The sequence below is a fragment of the Nyctereutes procyonoides genome, unplaced genomic scaffold, assembly GCF_905146905.1.
Source record: "Nyctereutes procyonoides isolate TBG_1078 unplaced genomic scaffold, NYPRO_anot_genome, whole genome shotgun sequence".
Lineage (NCBI taxonomy): Eukaryota > Metazoa > Chordata > Mammalia > Carnivora > Canidae > Nyctereutes > Nyctereutes procyonoides.
In genome coordinates, this window is record NW_026575048.1 from 36,650,222 (window position 1) to 36,670,114 (window position 19,893).

The window sequence follows — 19,893 nt, forward strand, 5'->3', positions numbered from 1 at the left end:
GTCCCTAGAAATGTATTTTAAAAGGAGCTAAAATCCTGTATATTAAGCTCTTTCATAACTACTTGGAGCGTGGCTTTAGGGTTGCATGTAATAGCTGGGTGCTGCCCAGTAGTACATTACAGGTCAGCTCAAGGAGGCCAAGAGCAAAGAGTGGGATAAAAAGACCAGCTCCTAAATAAAGAAAATGTTTTTTTATTTTACTTTTTTAAAGAGTTTATTTATTTACCTGAGAGAGCAAGATAGAGAGAGAGCATGAGCTGGGGCAAAGGGAGAGGGAGAAGCAGACTCTCCACTGAGCGGGGAACCTGATATGGGGTTTGATCCCAAAACCCCAAGATCATGACCTGAGCTGAAGGCAGACAGATGCACAACTGACTGAGCCACCCAGACACCCAGTAAATAAAATCTTTACTTAAAAAACAAAAACAAAAACCCCCACAAACACTAGTTCCTGGCCCTGGTATTGCCCTGCCTCCTTGACAAGCTCTGTGGGAAAGCACTGACTTTTCTGAGTTCAGTTTTTTTTCTAATTTTTTTTTATTTACCTATGATAGTCACAGAGAGAGAGAGGCAGAGACACAGGCAGAGGGAGAAGCAGGCTCCATGCACCGGGAGCCCGACATGGGATTCGATCCCGGGTCTCCAGGATCGCGCCCTGGGCCAAAGGCAGGCGCCAAACCACTGCGCCACCCAGGGATCCCAGCACTGACTTTTCTGAATGGAGTGGTAGGGTGAATTAAGAAGGGAAACTGACCCTCTGTCATCTGTCAGGCTAATCAAGACAAGCCCAGACCTGGCTGAGTCCTGCACATGGTTTCCAGAGTCCTATGTGATTTATCCAACTAATCTCAAGACCCCAGTTGCTCCAGCACAGAATGGAATCCATCCACCGATCCATAACTCAAGGACAGATGAAAGAGAGTTCTTCCTGGCTTCTTACAATAGAAAGAAAGAAGAGGGAGAGGGCAATGTTTGGATTGCAAAGTCATCAGCCGGTGCCAAAGGTAAGTTGGCATTGCTCTCCCTTTCTTCCTTTCCTGTAGGTTCCCATGGGTTTGTTCAATTGTGTGTTAGAATTCACTGATATCTTTAGATGAGTGACTGTTCTAATCTGAATCCTCAAAGGTAGAGATCATGACTAATTACATAGTTTTAAATACTTACCTAGGTAATGATGACTTCTAAATGTATATCTCCAAAGTATTTCCCTTTAAGCTCCAGATCCAGTATGACAGGAATTTCAAATGTAACGTGTCTGATATAGACTCATTTCCTGCCCAATGTAACCCACTCCAACCTACCTCTTTCAGTCTTCCCACATAGTATGTGATCCCACTCTGCACCTAGTCTCTGAAGCCCCAAACCTAGGCTTCATCCCTGACTGTTCTTTTCATTATAATACATACCTAATGCATCAGCAAATCTTGCTAGCTCTACCTTTAAAATATATTCTGAATTAGACCTTTTCTTGCCATTTCCACTGCTCTCACTTGAAGTCAAAACTACTGTTCTTTCTAGTCTGTGTAATTGCTGTGTCTGCTCAGAGCTAGTTCTCCTTCTAAGACAGAGCAGTGACTAAAATTGTAAATCTGATCATGTTACTCCCTGCTCAAGACTTACCAGCTGGCTTCCCAATGCAGTTCAGATAAACTCCAGATTGCTGTTGGTAGCTTATACCATTTAACATTTGCTCCTATCTCTGATCCCATCTCCTATTCTTGGCCTTCCTCACTATTCTAGAGCCACACCTGCCTGGAGTCCTACAAATTCTCTAAATTTGTCTTTGTATCTCAAATGTCTTTATGGATTATTTTCTATTTCAGCTCAAATATTGTCTTGTCAGAGAAGCCTTTTCTTTTCTAAAATAGACTTTATGCCCATTGCTCTCTGTCCTTTGCCCTGCTTTATTTTTCCTCCTTGCACTAACCTCTTCCTAGCACTTACATTACATATTTGTTTATCTGCCTGTCTCCTCTCTCATACCATAAGCTCCATGTAAACACAGATTTTCTATCTTGTTCATCTCTACACTCCCCAGAGGCACTCAGTAAATGTGTGTTGAATGAATGCATAGAAGGAATGAGGTTTATAATATTGACTCAAGCTCAAAATACAGGCAGTTCCCAATGTAATGAACACATAAACATGGTCTGTCTCTATAGCTACCATCATATGCTCCTTTTAAAACCATTCTATTTTGAACTTACTTCTTCTTTTATTGCCTTGGAAGACCATCTGGCCATTGGTACTCATTTCTATCCCCGGTCCAGTGGACCTCACCTTCTTTTCTACCAACCATGAGACAAGGGGGCATCACCTGGAATCTTCTGAAAGTGGGAGAGTTGGACTCTTGCCACAAGCCAGGTACCTCACCTACTTCTCTTTCCCCTCTTGTGACCTCTTCTCAAGTACTATCCCCTAGTTTGGTTCTAATGATAAATGGGGGAATTGGAAGAGGAAATAGATATTTACAGTATTCCATATTCCTTCTGTGGACTTGGGCTTGAGTCAGGATGGCCATTGTAAGAACACCTTGTATCATGGAGCCTTAGCTGGTGTGAGAACCAGGAGAAAGGCAAGGTCCTTGGAGAAGGGCATGTCCAGTCATGGCAGTGATTCCATTGGGTGTTGTCTGAACCTTTGCCAAGACAGATTGATGATCAACATTAGAGAGAGGTAAAAAAGGATAAAATGCCAAAAAAATGAAGAAATTTTGCTCTAGGGAGTTAAGTGGTATGCATTTGTTTTGTTTGGGAACTATAAAATAAAACCAATAGGATGAATAAATGGCTTTTATTCTTGTTAAATAAGTGTTTAATACCTACCACATGCTGGAAATAGTTGGCTCTTCACACTATATCCCGTATAAAGACCCCCTGTTCACCCCTCCACTACCAGTCTTGGATCTGGGCCACCTTCACCTCTCACCTGGAGCATTGCTCCTTGTCCTCCTGCTCTTGGCCATTTTCCAGAATCTACACACGGTACAGCAGACAGAGATCCTGTTAAAGCACAGTCAGACCTTGTCACATCTGTGTTCAGTGCTGTCTCCTTGGTGCCAGGGTAGCACATGGAACCCACCAAAGTTCAATATATGTATTGAGTGATGAATGAATGAATGAAGTAATGAGTGGAGATACAGGGATAAAAAAAACAGACATGATCTCTTGCCCACATGGACCCAATCTAGTCAGAAAGAAGGCTAGTGATGCATCTATTTCCAGATAAATAGTTGAGATGAGAACAAAGAACAAAAAAAACTTACCACCTTGAAACTCCTTAAAGAATTACAGAGTTTCCTTATAGTTTCTTCAGGTTAAGTTAGTGAAGATTTAAAGAAATAATATTAGAAATACAGTTAAGAAGTACATGGAAACATGCTACATTGTATCCAAAACTTACAAAATGAATGTAGATTTTATGTATCATTTTATATCTACCAAATAAGACCTTCAGTGACTGTTGCTGAAAGTTTGTTATGAACTACTTCCTCTTAGTTGTAATACACGCCTTTGAAAAAGCAACAGGATAATACAAAGGAAGAGCCATAAAGAGTGCATAGGCTTTGGCCCACTACTCTCATTCCTATGAAATTAACTCCAGGGAAATATTCTAAAAGCAACGACATTTACTACTATGTGACCTATAACAGCAGCATATTACTTAGAAACAAACCCACTGTCCAGCAGTCAGTAAACAATATATAATTTTGGGATTATATATACAATGAGATATTTTTTCAGCTGCTAACTTCATTGTGATGTTAACATAGAAACGAAAAAAATGACAACATACGGTGAGTTCACTATGAATGAGCCAGTCTTTGCCGTTATGGAAAGGAAGGTGATATTAAAAGAGAAAAATAATTATATTAGGAAATAAGACTATAGGTAACTTTTCTATTTCACTTTAATGCCATATCTTTTTTCAATGATAATAGGTTTTTAAAGTTATCGAGATGTATCTTTCTACTTCCATTATTTTCCCCACCTATCAGCATTAGGTATATTTTCAATAATAGTGTACATAAGGAAATAGCATAAAGGAAATAAAGTTAGAGCAAATAGGAGAGAATGTGAACAGATTATGGAGAGCAATGCATCAAAGGTGGTACAGTTCTAGGGCATTAGTAGGAAGGGGTGTTTTAGGATAACTATTTTGGAAGTGAAAAGGAAGAGAAACTAAGGTCTGTATTAAAAAATTAGCAAGTGGAAATAAAGAGGAACCAGGATATCTGAGAGTGGTTCCTGAGGGAGATGAGACAGAAAGAATCCTCTTCCTACAAAAAGAGAGGAAGGAGCTTCTCCAAGTTGATTTGCAGTTTCTTGTTTAAGAGATAACCACATGGTAGAGCAAGTGACAGAAATGAGATAGTTGAGAAAGGGGCTGGGTTTTAGGAAAATTGAATCATTAAATTAAGTAACAAATTAATTTGTACTGAAAGCATGAGACCCAAATAGAGATGAGCTAGAAATCTAAAGCATAGGTGGGAGGTCCTAGAACTAAGAAACTGAGTTCAGGAAGGTTGCACGATATGAGATCACACAAAAATCGATTGCATTTCTGTATATTAACAATGAATATATTGTAACTAAAGGTATAAACAATACCATTTAATAGTCACCCCAAAGAAAATGAGATGCTTAGGTATAAACTTAGCAAACACGTATAGGATCTTAATGCTGAAGATTACAAATCAACTGTGAAGGAGGTCGAAAAAGACCTAAGTAATTGGACAGACATACCATATTCATGGATTGCAAGACTCAACATAGTAAAGATGTCAGTTCACCCCCAAATTGGTCTATAGGCCTAATACAACTGCTGTCAAGACCTCAATCAGATTTTTGTACAGACCTGAAGCTTCTTCTAAAATTCATATGGAAAGGTACAAGCCCTAGAATAGCTTAAACAATTTTGAAAAAGAAGAATCACTTGGGAGTAATCACTGTACCTCATATTAAAGCATACTCTATATAGCTACAGTAGTCACTACCCTGCAGTATTGGTAGGGGGACAGAAACATAAATCTATAGAAGCAAGAACTCAGAAATAGACCCCACATATATAACTACTGATTTTTGACAAAGGTACAAAACAATAGAAGGACAGACTTTTCAACAAATGGGGCTGGAGCAAGTGAATGTCCATAGATAAAAACAACTGAACTTCAACGTTAACCTTACATTAGGCAAAAACTAACTCAAGATGGGTTTTGGACTTAAAATATAAAACTAAGGCAAAGTATTCTTAAACTTGGTATCACATATATGACCATAAGAGTAAAAGCTGATAAGTCAAACCTCAACAATGAGGATTTTTTTTTTTCCTATGTAAGACTCTATTAAAGGGATGCCTGGGTGGCTTAGTGGTTGAGAGTCTGCCTTTCACTCAGAGCATGATTCCAGAGTCCCGGGATCGAGTTCTACATTAGGCTTCCTGCATGGAGCCTGCTTCTCCCTCTGCCTAGGTCTCTGCCCCTCTCTCTGTGTCTCTCATGAATAAATAAATAAATCTTAAAAAAAAAAAAAGAAAGACTCTATTAAAGAGGCTGAATGTACAAGCTACAGGCTTGGAGAAAATACCTTCAAACACATACCTGATAAAAGACTTTATATAATATATAAAAAACTTCAAAAACTCAACAGTTAAAAAAAAAACAATCAAGTTAGAAAGGCAGAAGACATGTGAATGCATTGAAAGATTCTACAGATAAAAAATAAGCAAATGAAAAGATTTTTAATTAATCATTAAGGAAATGCAAATTAGAACCACAACGCTCCTATTAAAATGGCTAAAACAAGAAATGGTAATGACAGCAAATGCTGCAAGAGTCATGAGAAACTAGATCAATCTGACGGTATTAGTGGGAATGTAAAATGGTACATTTTATTCTGGAAAAAAAGTCTTGTAATTTCTCATTAAGCTAAACCTGTAACTACTAAGCAATTGCACACACCTGGGCATTTGTCTCAGAAAAATGAAGACTTATGTCTATGCAAAAACTTGCACTTGATTGTTCATAACAGCTTTATCTGTAGTAGCCCCAAACTGGAAACAACTCAGATTCCTTCAGAAGCTGAGTAATTAAGCCAAATCAATACTATGGAATACTCCTGAACAATAAAAGGGAATGAACTATTGATATATACAACAACTTGGATGAAATCTCCAGAGTCATGCCAAGTGAAAGAAACCAATCCCCAAAGATCACATACTGTATAATTCTGTTTATATAAAATTCCTGAAATAACAAAACTATGGAAATAGAGAATAGATGAGTAATTGTCAGGAGGATGTTATGGGGAGGGAGTAGTTGTGACTTGAAAAGAACAACACTGGGGCACCTGGGTGGCTCAGTGGTTGAGCTTCTGCCTATGGCTCAGGTCATGATCCTGAGGTCCTGGGATGGAGTCCCACATCAGGCTCCTCATAGGGAACCTGTTTCTCCCTTTGCCTATGTTTCTGCCTCTCTCTGTCTCTCATGAGTAAATAAAATCTTTAAAAATAAAAAAAATAAAAATAGCAACACTGAGGGATCCATTATAATGGAACTGTTCAAGATGGGAGTATATATTTGCAAATCATGTATCTTATAAGACACCTGTATCCAGAATGTGTAAAGAACTCTGATAACTCAATAATAAAAGGACAACTTAATTAAGATAAAAACAAAGAACCTAAATAGACATTTCTCCATAGAAGATATGCAAATAGCCATTAAGCATATGAAAACATGCTCAATATTATTAGTCATGGGCAGCCCTGATGGCCCAGCAGTTTAGTGCCACCTTCAGCCCAGGGTGTGATCCTGGAGACCCGGGATCGAGTCCCACGTTGGGCTCCCTGCACGGAGCCTGCTTCTCCCTCTGCCTGTCTCTCTCTCTGTGTCATGAGTAAATTTAAAAAATCTTAAAAAAAAAAGAAAAAGAACGGGCAGCCCCGGTGGCTCAGCGGTTTAGCGCCGCCTTCAGCCCCGGGCATGATCCTGGAGACCCGGGATCGAGTCCCACGTCAGGCTCCCTGCATGGAGCCTGCTTCTCTCTCTGCCTGTGTCTCTACCTCTCTCTGTCTCAAAGAAAGAAAGAAAGAAAGAAAGAAAGAAAGAAAGAAAGAAAGAAAGAAAGAAAGAAAGAAAGAAAGAAAGAAAGAAAGAAAGAAAGAAGAAAGAAAGAAAGAAAGAAAGAAAGAAAGAAGAGAAAGAAGAAAGAAAGAGAAAGAAGAAAGAAAGAAGAAAGAAAGAAAGAAAGAAAGAAGAAAGAAAGAGAAGAAAGAAAGAGAGAAAGAAAGAAAGAAGAAAGAAAGAAAGAAAGAAAGAGAAGAAAGAAAGAAAGAAAGAAAGAAAGAAAGAAAGAAAGAAAGAAGAATATTGTTAGTCATTAGGAAAATGCAAATCCAAACCACAATGAGAGACCACTGCACACCCACTGGGATAGCTATAATCAAGAAGACAGTAAGTGTTGGCAAGAATGTGAAAAAATTGGACAATACTTATGTATTGTTGAGAATGTAAAATGGTGTGGACATTTTGGAAATCAATTTGGCAGTTTCTCAAAAAGTTAAACGTAGAATTGCCATATGACCCAACTATTCCACTCCTAGATATATTCACGAAAGAATTGAAAACCTGTCCACACAAAAACTTCTGTGCAGATCTTTTTTTTAAAAAAGATTTTATTTATTTATTCATGAGAGAGAGATATATATATAGAAGGAGAGAGGCAGAGACACAGGCAGAGGAAGAAACAGGCCCCACGCTGGGAGCCCGACGCAGGACCCGATCCCAGGTCCCGATCCCAGGTCCCCAGGATCAGGCCCTGGGCTGAAGGCGGCGCTAAACCGCTGAGCCACCCGGGTTGCCCCTGTGCAGATCTTTTTAGCAGCATTATTCGTAAGAGCCAAACAACAGTGGGAAAAACTCAAATTTCCATTGATTGATGAATGGATGAACAAAAATGGTATATCCATACAATGGGATATTAACTAGTAATGGAAAGAAAGAATGAAGTAGTAATATATGCTACAACATGAACCTTGAGAATATTATGCTAGATGAAAAAGCCAGATACCAAGGCAACATACTATATGATTCCATTTACATGAATCATCTGGACTAAGCAAATCCATAGAGACAGAAAGTAGATTCGTGGTTGTCAGTATAGGGTAAGGAAGCAATGGGGAGTAGACTGCTAATAGTTACGGGTTTTTGCTGGGAGATGATGAAAATGTTCTGAAATTGTTAGTAGTGGTTGCAAATCTCTTAGATATAGGAAAAGCCATTGAATTTTATACTTTAAAAGGGCAAATCTTATGGTGTGTAACATATATCTCAAACCTGTTGATAAGGACATTGCATCATTTACTTAAAGTTTGTGGGTACTTTACATGTTTCAAATTTTTCCTATTACAATGCTGTAGGGAATTGACTTGTACAGTTGTGTTTATGCCCTAACTTTCTGGATATTTCTGTAAGCTATAGTGTGACAGCTGGGTTTATTAAAGTCTTTGTCAGGGCAGCCAGTGGCCAGCAGTAAAGTGGCATTTATTTAGGATGCTTGGATATTTTGAGTATCTGTAAAAATGAAATTCCATAGTTGGAGCCTGTCAAGGTCATGTTTACAGTCTTACCTGGAAAAAGAGTTAGATGGCCCTGGTGCTCTTGTGGACAGAAGGGAGAATGTGAGAGATTTAGGAAGTGATGGGATGGAGGAAGAAGGGTGAGCAGGCCAGTAGAAGCCTCCTCTCAGTTTCCTTCTGCTGTCAGTATTTCCCTTCGGGCTTTGTAGAGAGTTTTTCCCCTTGGGACAAACTGGACTTATTTCTGTGACAATTTTTTTCTGTTAGGTGAAGGCATCCTCATCTCCTCGGAGGCTACAGAGCTTCTGGATTTCATTGACAACCAGGGTCAGGTGCATGTGATCCAGAAATACCTTGAGCACCCTCTGCTTCTGGAGCCAGGTCACCGCAAGTTTGACATTCGGTAATGCATCAGTGTCCAGAGTTTTTATTACTAATCTGAGAAAAATGCAGTGGTGAGTGATAAGGGTAACATGGAATGTGAGGAGATATTTGACCATGTTTAATATGTAGCCAAAATTGAGCACAGCTGAATAGAACTGAGCTTCTGTATCTAATTTTGTATTTTTCCTTCAGTATTTCTCTTTTCTTTTTAGAAAACACTACTAAAATTGTGGATTTTCCTTTTTAGTATGTTCTCTTTAATCAAAATGACTTGTGGCTTCAAAGAGGAGGATATAAATGTATGGTGGTTGCTTATGGAAGAAGCTGAGAGGTGAAGAGAAAACACATTATCCAGACACGACAAATAATATGCCCTTGCTTAATTATTTGAGGCCTCTATTTTTTAAGGATTTCATAAACACCTTATACACCATTTTGGATTTTAACCTTCTGAGGAAAAGGCCTGTCAGAGAGTAAGAGGTTGTATCGTGCTGTCAAAAGCTAAACAGCCCTCTCCCCAGCTTTCCTGTGGCCTTGCTGACATCTCTTCATTGAGGACTCTGTCTTCTTGATGTCTTCATGATGGCTTGCTTCTTGAACACCAATCCTATGTCAGATCAGCTTCAGGATGAATAATCTTCCTCTTAAGATTACTAGTAGAGCAAACATGGTAAATGGAAGGTTTCATGGATAAACCTTAGGACTCAACCCATCTAAATCTCTTCAAAATGCTATCTTTTAAACAGATCAAGGACTCCCTGTCATTTATGGTAAAGTTTTATTTGCCTCATTACATTGATAATCTGCTGTTTTAGCTAATTGTCCTGGCTTGCCTCATATAATTTTAGAACCTACCTCCTTCTACTTCCCTCCAAAAACGTTAAGGTGTGGGGATGATGTATATACTATGGAGAAACCTTGGATGACTTGAGTGAAACTGTTTTTATTGACTTGCAGAAGCTGGGTCTTGGTGGATCATCAGTATAATATCTACCTCTATAAAGAGGGTGTGCTTCGGACTGCTTCAGAACCATATCATGTTGATAATTTCCAAGACAAAACCTGCCATTTGACCAATCATTGCATTCAAAAGGAGTACTCAAAGAACTATGGAAAGTATGAAGAAGGGAACGAAATGTTCTTTGAGGAGTTCAATCAGTACCTTATAAGTGCTTTGAACATTACCTTGGAAAGTAGTATTTTACTACAAATTAAACATATAATAAGGTAACTTAATTGTATCTTTTTTGGTTATATGTCTTGAAGCTTTGGGAGTTTGTGCCTTTCAAGGAATTATTCCATTTAAGCTGTCTGTTTTAAGGACAAAAATTACCTGTAATATTCCTTTATTATCCTTTCAGTATCTATAGATTCTGTAATGATGTCCCTGCTTGCATTCCTTATATTGGTAATTTATATTTTCTCTCTATTTTATTGGGACAGATTGGCTAGGGGGTCTATCAATATTATTAATTAATCTTTTTAAAAACTTGGTTTTATTGATTTTTTTGTTGTTTTTATTTCTTCCTTATTACTTCTTTCCTTCTGCTTTTTTGAGGGGTTTAATTTGTTTTCTAGTTTCCTTAAGGTGAAAAGTTACATCATTGATTTGAAAGATTTCATTTTTTTTTTTTTAAGATTTTACTTATTCATTTGAGAGAGAGAGAGCATGAGCAGGGCAAGGAGTAGAGGAGAAGCAGACTTCCTGTCAAGCAGAGATCCCAATTTGTGGCTCGATCCCGGGGATCATGACCTGAGCCAAAGGCAGATGCCTAACCAAGTGAGCCACTTAGGCACCAAAAAGATTTCATTTTTTAAATGCATTTAATGCTGTCAGTTTCCCTCTAAGCACTCACTTGCTGCATCCCAAAAGTTTTGCTATGTTTTCATTTCCATTTTACTAAAATATTTTCTAGTTTTTCTTGTAACTTCATCTTTGTATTATTTAGAAATTTTTGCTTAATTTCCAAATATTTGGGGATTTTCCAGATGTTTTCTTATTACTGATTTTTACTTTAATTCCATTATGGGGGAATCCCTGGGTGACTCAGCAGTTGAGCATCTGGCTTTGGCTCAGGGCATGATCCTGGAGTCCCAGGATTGAGTCCCGCATGGAGCCTGCTTCTCCCTCTGCCTGTGTCTCTGCCTCTCTCTCTCTCTCTCTCTCTCTCTCTCTCTCTCTTTTTCTCTCTATCTCTCCCTGTCTGTCTCTCATGAATAAATAAAATCTTAAAAAAATAATAAAGTGGGCTTCTGGTGGATAGCATATAGTTAGGCTTTGTTTTTGTTTTGTATAACAAAACATCTAGTATGGCAATCTCTACCTTTCTGATTGGTGTGTCTTTATCATTTAAATTTAATTATTGGTTTGGTTGGATATATGTGTACTATTTTATTATTTGCTATCTGCCCCCTCTGGTTTTGTTTTTTATTTTCCCATTTCCTGCCTTTTAAAAATTATTTAAATTTAGAGTTCCATTTTAATTTTTCTACTGAGTATTTGGCTCCCTTTCTCTTTTTAATGGTTACTCTAGGGATTATGATTTATATACCTAGTATGTATTTCACAGCCTTCCTAGAGTTAATAATTCACCACTTCAAATAAAATGCAGAAAACTTACAACTTTATGGTTCATTTAACTCTCTATAGTTGTGGTGTATATTACATTCATAAACACTGAAATCTTTACGGCATAATGTTATAATTTTTGCTATCAATAGTCGTATATATTTTTTATATATATGACAATCCAGTTGGATTTTAAAAAAAAATACAAGACCAAATGGTAGGCTGCCTACAAGAAACTCGAGTTCAATATAAAAAGAGAAAAATACTGTTTTTTTATTTACCCAAATACTTGCCCTTTTTAATTCTCTTCCATCAGTCCTAATGTTCCAAGTTTCTCTGGTATTATTTCCCTTCAGATTTTAGCATTTCTTGTAGAGTAGTTCTATAGATAATAACTCCTCTTGATTTTCTGTCATCTGAGAATGTCTTTATCTCACCTTATTCCTGAAGGATATTTTCACTGGTGTTACACAAACATAATAATGTCAAGCAAAAATTACAAAAAATATAAGCTTTTTACAAGCTGTATATAGATTGATTCTGTTCATATAAATTGAAAAACAAGCAGAACTAAATAAACTATTTAGAGGAATGTCCATATATGATAAAAATAGAGAACTGAAGGTATGAAAAACAAAAAATTCAAAATAGTGGTTATTTTTGAAGTGGAAACAGGAGGGACCCAAGAAAGGGGCTTAATGGAATTGGATTATGGGTCCATGGGTGTTATTAATGCTACCTATGTTGTAAACTCACAAGACATTATTATTATTGTTATTATATAGTTAACATTCATTTAGATTTCCCCATACATTTTTACCCTTCATGTTGCTTCTCTTTGAAGTTTCATATATTTTCTTGATTTTGTCTAGGATAAGTTTCCTTATTCTTTTTTTTTTTTTTTTTAAGACAGAACATGTTGGGGGGTTGAATAAGCAGGGGAAGAGGGAGAGAGAGAAAATCTCAAACAGACTCCCAGCTGAGTGCAGAACCCAATGTAGGGCTCGACCTCACAACCCTGAGATCATGACCTGAGGTGAAATCAAAAGTCGGTCACTTAACCAGCTGAGCAACCCAGGTGACCCCAAAGCAAGTGGCCTTAAAAAGATTAAAAATAGAGGTGCTCAGTCAGTTAAGCTTCTGCCTTCTGCTCAGGTCATGATCCCAGGGTTGTGAGATCAAGCCCTGTGTTGGGCTCTCTGCTCAGTGGGGGGGTCTGCTTAAGATTCTCTCTCCCTCTGTGTCTGTCCCTCCCCCAGCTCTCTCTCGCGCTCTCGCTCTCTCTCTCAAATAAATAAAATCTTAAAAAAAAAAAAAAAGACACTTGCTGGGTGCCTGGGTGGTTCAGTTGGTTAAGCGTCTGCCTTCAGCTCAGGTCATGATTCCAGGGTCTTGGGATCAAGCCCCATGTTAGGCTCCTGGCTCAGCAGGGAGCCTACTTCTCCCTCTCCCTCTGCCTGCCATTCCCCCAGCTTGTGCTCACTTTCTCTCTGTCTCCCTGTCAAATAAATGGATAAAAATCTCTTAAGAAAAAGAAAAAAGACACTTGCTTTGGAAACAGATTTCTAGATCAGCAGAATCTTTTTTTTCCTTTTTTTTTTTTTAAAGTCCTTCGAAGATGGCTTACCATTGTTTTCTGGCCTGCATTACATAGGTGTCATAGTGCTTCCTGAATCTGTGGCTTCAGGTCATTTATTCGTTTTGGGATACTCACGACCACTGTCTTTTTCACTTACGGATTTTGTCCCATTCTTCTCTCCTCTGGGATTCTGGATACCAGTCCTTTCACTGTCTCACATTTCTCCCATGGTTTTTGTGTATCATTGATCTCTCACTTCAGTAACTAAAACCTGTTTAAAAAGGAAAAAGGAAAACCATTAAAATTTGTTGTTAAACTCATCTGTTGAATTCTTGATTTTAGGTATTGTAATTTTCAGTTCTAGAATTTCCATTTCACTCTTTTTATAGTTCTCTTGTGAAATCTCCCACTTGTCTTATATTTTCTTGAACATGTTAATGGTAATTCTTTAACATGTTTATTTGATTAGTCTGAAATCTAAATTACTTGTAGTAGAGGTTAGTAAACTGCGTATGGGCCAAATCCAACCTAAAGCTTGTTTTCATATATACCATGAGCTAAAAATAGTTTCCACATTTTTTAAAGGTTTTTTAGAAAGAGAAGAATATGTAACAAAAACCACATGTAGCCCTTCAAAACCTAAAATAGTTACTGTCTGATCCTTTGTAGAAAAAAATTTGCCACCCCTTGACTTTTACAGATCTTGTTTCTATTGTCTGTTCTTTTTTCTTGGTTCTGTTTCCTAATAAGCCTGGAAATAATTTTTATGTTATTATTAATTTATTAAATCCAATAGAGATTTTTTTAAAAATTGAGGTACAACATGCATATGGTGAAGTCCCCAAATCTTAAGTGTACAGTGTAGTGAGCTTTTAACTATGCATACACTTTGCTAATCATAACACAATCGGATATAAAACATTTACAGCACCACACAATACTCTGTTGGACTCCTTCAAAATATATACTTCATGCCACATATAGCCATTCTTCTGGCTTTCATGACTATAGATTCCTTTTGCTTACTCTTACATTTTATATAAATGGAATTATACTGTATTTTCTGTTTCACGTTCAATGTTTTTTCACAGTTGTATCTATGGGTTTCATCCATATTGTTGCATATGGCAGTAATTTCCTTTTTTATTGCTGTGCAATATTTGTGTGATTATTACATGGTTTATCCTTCTATAGTTGATGGCCATCTTGGTCTTTATCTTTTACATTTTTTTTAAAAAAAATTATTTATTTATTCATGAGAGACACAGAGAGAGAGAGAGGGGGGCAGAGACACAGGCAGAGATGTGGGACTTGATCTCAGGACTCTAGGATCATGCCCTGGGCTGAAGACAGGTACTAAACCACTGAGCCACCCAGCGTTCCTATCTTTTACATTTTAGACCTATAATCTATGAATTGTTCTATGTCAGGTTTCATGTTTCTCTATGGGGCATCTTGTTGACCCAGGACCATTTGTGTGAAAGGCTGGCCTTTTCCCACTGCATTTTGGTGAGCCTTTGTTATAAATCAGGTAGCCATTTATGTTAGGAATCTCCATTCTGTTCTGTTAGTCTGTCATCCATTTTGTCATTACCACATTACCACAATGACTAAGACTTTTTCCTTAATGTATTCTTACATAGAATCTGGCAGAATAATTAGAGTCCCATTTCTTCAGGGATTGTAGGTGCTTAGAATTCTGACATTGGATAAATCAAGTATGCTGAAGAAAGATTTCCTATTTTAGGCAAAAGATTTATTGGGTATTTGTCCCCCCCTCCCTGATTGTTCTGTACAGTTCAGACAGTGTTGCTGCTTTGGTGCTAAAAATGCTCCTAACAGCTCTCATGGTTTGTTTTTTTTTCCCCAGCTAGCCTCCCCCTAACTTCCCACTCCTGCCGAAAAAAGATGTACTGTATAAAGTCTCTGATGAAAAAAAATTCTTGAAAAAGTGTATTATTAATCTTGAGCTTCTAGCTGTAAAAAAATAGTATTTAATTTTTATTTGCTTCTGGCTCTCAGCTTTTCCTTTATGTGTTTGAACATAGTGTTTCTTTCACTTTGTTAGGGTTTTTTTCTCTCTCTTTTTTTTTTCCATGAGCCTCTATTAAGTGTAAAAGTTTTCTTAATTATGATATTGGAGGGACGCCTGCGTGGCTCAGCAGTTGAGCGTCTGGCTTTGGCTCGGGGCATGATCCTGGAGTCCCAGGGTCGAGTCCCACATCGGGCTCCCTGCATGGAGCCTGCTTCTCCCTCTGCCTGTGTCTCTGCCTCTCTCTCTCTGTATCTCTCATGAATAAAAAAGTAAAATCTTTAAAAAAAATTATAATATCGGAAAGGGTATTTTAATTAAAACAAAAGTTAAGGGTATTTCCTCATAGAGATAAAGCTATTAAAAAAAAAAGTGGTATGTGGCTTACCAGTTCACGTTAAAGGTGAATGAGGGAAGAAATTTTTATTCCAATTGATTCTTAAATAGCTAACTGCTCAAAATTACTTTTAAAGGTTTAAACATATGCATAGAAATATTTTCCTTTCTGGGGGTGTAGCGGTAGAGGGTAGGTTGGAGGAGCAAGATCCTGGCTCCAATTTCAGAGAGGTCTCAATTCTTTAAAGTCATGAGTCAAAACGTACCTGTATGGGTGCATCTTGGAGTTAGTCACGTGAAAGCTAGTTCGTTAATTTTTCCTTGTAAACATACAGTTGTGTAGGAGGAAAGCTATCTCTGGTAATCTTAGAGTCATTACAACATATTTTATTACTGAAATAGATATTTTGCCCCAACATTCTTTTGAGGGGAAAAGGCAGGAAAGATCTTTATAAAACAGAAATGGCAGAGGTTTTCTGGGATGGTTATTCTAGAAAACTGATTTATTAGTAGTAAGGTTTTTTTGTTTGTTTCGTATATATTTTTCTATTGGAGTTAGATTTGGCAACATATAACACCCAGTGCTCATCCCATCAAGTAGTAAGGTTAAGAGAGAGAGCATAAACAGGGTGGTGGGAGGAGACAAGGGGCAGAGGAAGAGAGAGAAGCAAACTTCCTGCTAAGCAGGGAGCCTGACATGGGGCTTGATCCCAGGACCCTGGGATTAGGACGTGAGCTGAAGGCAGACCCCCAACCTACTAAGCCACCCAGGTACCCTAGTAAGTTATTTATGTAATTATTTAATTGAACCATCCCAGCACTAGGACTAGGTATTATTTTTACCTCTTCCTTTGTGGATAAAGAAAGCAAAGCTTGGGGGCACCTGGGTGGCTCAGTGGTTGAGTGTCTGCCTTCAGCTCACGTTGTGATCTCAGGGTCCTGGGATCGAGTCCCGCATTGGGTTCCCTGCATGGAGCCTGCTTCTTCCTCTGCCTGTGTCTCTGCCTCTCTGTGTGTGTGTCTCTCATGAATAAATAAATAAAATATTTTTTTAAAAAAATCAAAGCTTGGCTCAGAGAGGTTAAAAAACTTGTCCAAGATTCTGGTCTTAGGCCCCTGACCTTAGATCTTATGTAATAACTCAATATGTTTCTGAGGTTCATTTTCAACTTTTTTGTGTTTTCAGTTTTTTTGTGTTTCTTCCCCATTTTTTGAATGGTAGTTGAGGTTACTAACAATTCTATTTTGTATTTCAATATTTAAATCTTTTAATTAATAATAATTTGGCATTAGAACTGGAGCTAATGAAAGCAAAGCAATCGATTAGGCCAACTTCACTGCAAATTCTACTCTTCACCAAATGGTAGTCCATTTCTTTTATATGGCAACAATGCATGGGAGTGTTTTATTTATTACAAACATGGTGCAGCCTCCTATTGGAAGAATCCACCTTTCCAAGGGCTGTGGTGACTTAGCCCTGTGCTGGGAAAGCAGGCCCTACTTGTAAGAACATGAGTGTTTACAGAGTTTTGTAACAAATAGCTTCATAAATAACATTGTCTTAAATACTCTATTTGGTGATACATTTTTAAAAGATGTTATGTATTTATTTGAAAGAGAACACAAGCAGGGGGAGGGGCAGAAGGAGAGGGAGAAGCAGGCTCCCTGCAGAGTAGGGAGCCTGATGGAGGCTGGATCCCCAGGATCACACCCCAGCAGAAGGCAGATGCTTAACTGACTGAGCCACCCAGGTACCCCTATTAGTAACAAATTTGAAAGAGAATTGGGGCACTTGGCTGGCTCAGTTGGTAGAGCTTGCAACTCTTGATCTCTGGGTTGTGAGTTTGAGCCCTACATTGGTAGAGATACTTCAAAATAAAATCTTAAATACAATATAATAAATAAAAGAGATAATTAAGTCCAAGTGGATATTTTATCATCACTTTTGATATAAAATCAGCCAAGCACATTTTCCATGTTCCTTCTGCTTCAACCAACCCACTCTCAGTGAGCTCTCTTCCTTTGCCCTGCAGAAGCTGCCTCATGAGTGTGGAGCCTGCCATCAGCACCAGGTACCTCCCTTACCAGAGCTTCCAGCTCTTTGGCTTCGACTTCATGGTGGATGAGACGCTGAAGGTCTGGCTCATTGAGGTCAATGGCGCCCCTGCTTGTGCTCAGTAAGCCTGAACATCACTGTGTTTTAACAAATGGGAAGTTGGTTCCACAGTTGGATAGTCTGTCTTGGCAAGGTGGTGAGCTCCCATTACCAGAGTGTTCAAGCATTAGACTGTTTAACTGTTGTTAGGGTGATGTCCTTTGGCAGGACCCTGGCTAGCAGGGGGGCTTCCTGGGTCAGTCCTTCCCAATTCCCCCATGTGTGTTGAGCAGTAGTAGTCTGTACTCAGGTAGGTGCTATGAATGAGGGTTTCAAGCAAAGCTAATAACTGTCAGAGGAGACCCTTTTGTGTGACCAGTTCAGGGAATGGAGGTCCTGTGAGTTTGGGAGAGGGGAGAGGGGACACTGATAACCAAGAAATTGAGGGCCTCCTCAGGCAGGAAGTATTCTGAGAAGGCGTTGTAGACACAGTGGAGCTAGAACTAGGATAGAGAGAAGAGTGTCACATATACCATGGAGAGGAGGGGAGGAGAGCCTTCAAAAGGGCGAAAAGGGGGATGTAGCATCTAGTGGGACTATGCCCTGTGCCAGGCTCTGTGGGAGATGCACAGATGAACAGAACGTACCCTCAGAAGCATCATGGAGGCCTTAGATGTAAGATCCTTAAATGCTGCTGGTTCTTCTAAAGATGGTTTTCATCAGGTCAAGACCCTTCAGGTTTCACACATCCATGTCTTAGAGGAGTTGAGGTATCTTCCACGTTTCAGGAGAAAGTCCTGGACCTATAAGGGGCAGTGTTAACATACAAGTAGCTCTTTCATTAGGAGCCAGGCCTTTGCCACCTGCTCCATGGCCACAACATGGCAGGTGTGATTATTCTTGTTTGGCAGTCCTTTCAGCTAACCAGTACTCTTAGTACTCCCAACCTGCGAGGCCCCATAATGGGGCCTGGGTCACAAACTGGGACATGCTTTATCTTTGATAAAGGATGCTAAAGATAATATCATTGAGCAAAGGGCTGCTATTGAGGGGTGGTGTTTGGAACTGAGTGGGATGGAAGAAGGAGAGGTAAGCCACCTGAAGCAAAGAGGAGAACAGGATGGCTCACATCTTCCATTCACCAAATCCACAGCAATATGCCTGTTTTCCCTTGTCCTTCCAATAAAGGTTCAGTCCTTCCTTGTGTTCTATACCCTATCCCCTCCTTACCCTGTCCCATGTCTCTTTGTCTTTCTCATTCACAGTATCACCTTCTCCCCCTCTTTGGGATATGGTTTCCATCAGCATGTGCATATGCAGCAGATCTCCCCATCTGTTAAAAAAGAGCCCTCCCTTGAAGCCTCATCCTGCTCTGGTGACTCCTTCTTCTTGCTCCTGTCACAGACAAACTTCTGGAAAGCAGTGTCTACTCAGGCTGTCTTCTCTTCCTCTCTTCTCACCTGTACTGCGGTCCATTCTGGGCTGTATACCATCCCCTCCCCCCAATAGAAATTGTTCTTTGAAGGTCCCCACCCAAGTCCATATTGCCAAGTCCAGTGGCCCCTTTCTGTGTGGACATCCCACCTCTCAACAGCCTTTGAGGCAGCTGCTCACACCTTGCTGAGATGCACTTCTATCATGGCTTCAGGCACAATCTGTACTGGGAAGTTTTGACTGAGGAAATGTGGGCAAGGTTGGCTTCTTGTTCCTCATCAGTGGACCTGTGTCAGTGCCTCAGTCCTGGGTGTTGTCTTCTCTCTCCCCTGCACTTTCTCTGAATGTGATCTTATTCAACTTCATAATTTTAAGACCACCAAATTGCATCACAGTCCAGAGTTCCAGACCAGTGTGTGCACCTGCCTGCCCAGTGTCCTGCAAGGATGTCTGTGGATGTCTGAGAGGCACCCCCTGCCCCAGACTCTCCCATCCCTGTGAATGTCCACCTCCCTTCCCCACAGAATCCAAGCTGGACTTCTGACCAAGATCCAGCCTCCTCCTTTCCATTACCCTCAAGTTCTGTCCATTGGGACCTTGTCCTCCAGCCTTAGCAGTCCTCTACTGTCCACCCCCAATGTGGAGGCTTTTGCAGAAAGCCTTCTAATGGGGATGCTCCTGCTCCAATAAAATCCACTCTCGGGGATCCCTGGGTGGCTCAGCGGTTTAGCGCCTGCCTTCTGCCCAGGGCGTGATCCTGGAGTCCCGAGATCGAGTCCCACATCGGGCTCCCTGCATGGAACCTGCTTCTCCTTCTGCCTGTGTCTCTGCTTCTCTCTCTCTCTCTGTATCTCTCATGAATAAATAAAAATCTTTTTTAAAAAATC

General features: G+C 39.4%; 1 protein-coding gene across 2 annotated transcripts in view; it reads left to right on the forward strand.

Annotated features, from left to right (window-relative positions):
- TTL (tubulin tyrosine ligase) overlaps window positions 1-19,893 on the forward strand; it is a 34,146-nt gene that overhangs the window by 10,581 nt on the left and 3,672 nt on the right. For both annotated transcript variants that reach the window (XM_055327422.1, XM_055327423.1), the window contains exons 3-6: window positions 772-1,004; window positions 8,845-8,980; window positions 9,919-10,188; window positions 17,511-17,654. In XM_055327422.1, coding sequence (XP_055183397.1) covers window positions 772-1,004; window positions 8,845-8,980; window positions 9,919-10,188; window positions 17,511-17,654 — 783 coding nt within the window. The remainder of the gene's footprint in view (window positions 1-771; window positions 1,005-8,844; window positions 8,981-9,918; window positions 10,189-17,510; window positions 17,655-19,893) is intronic.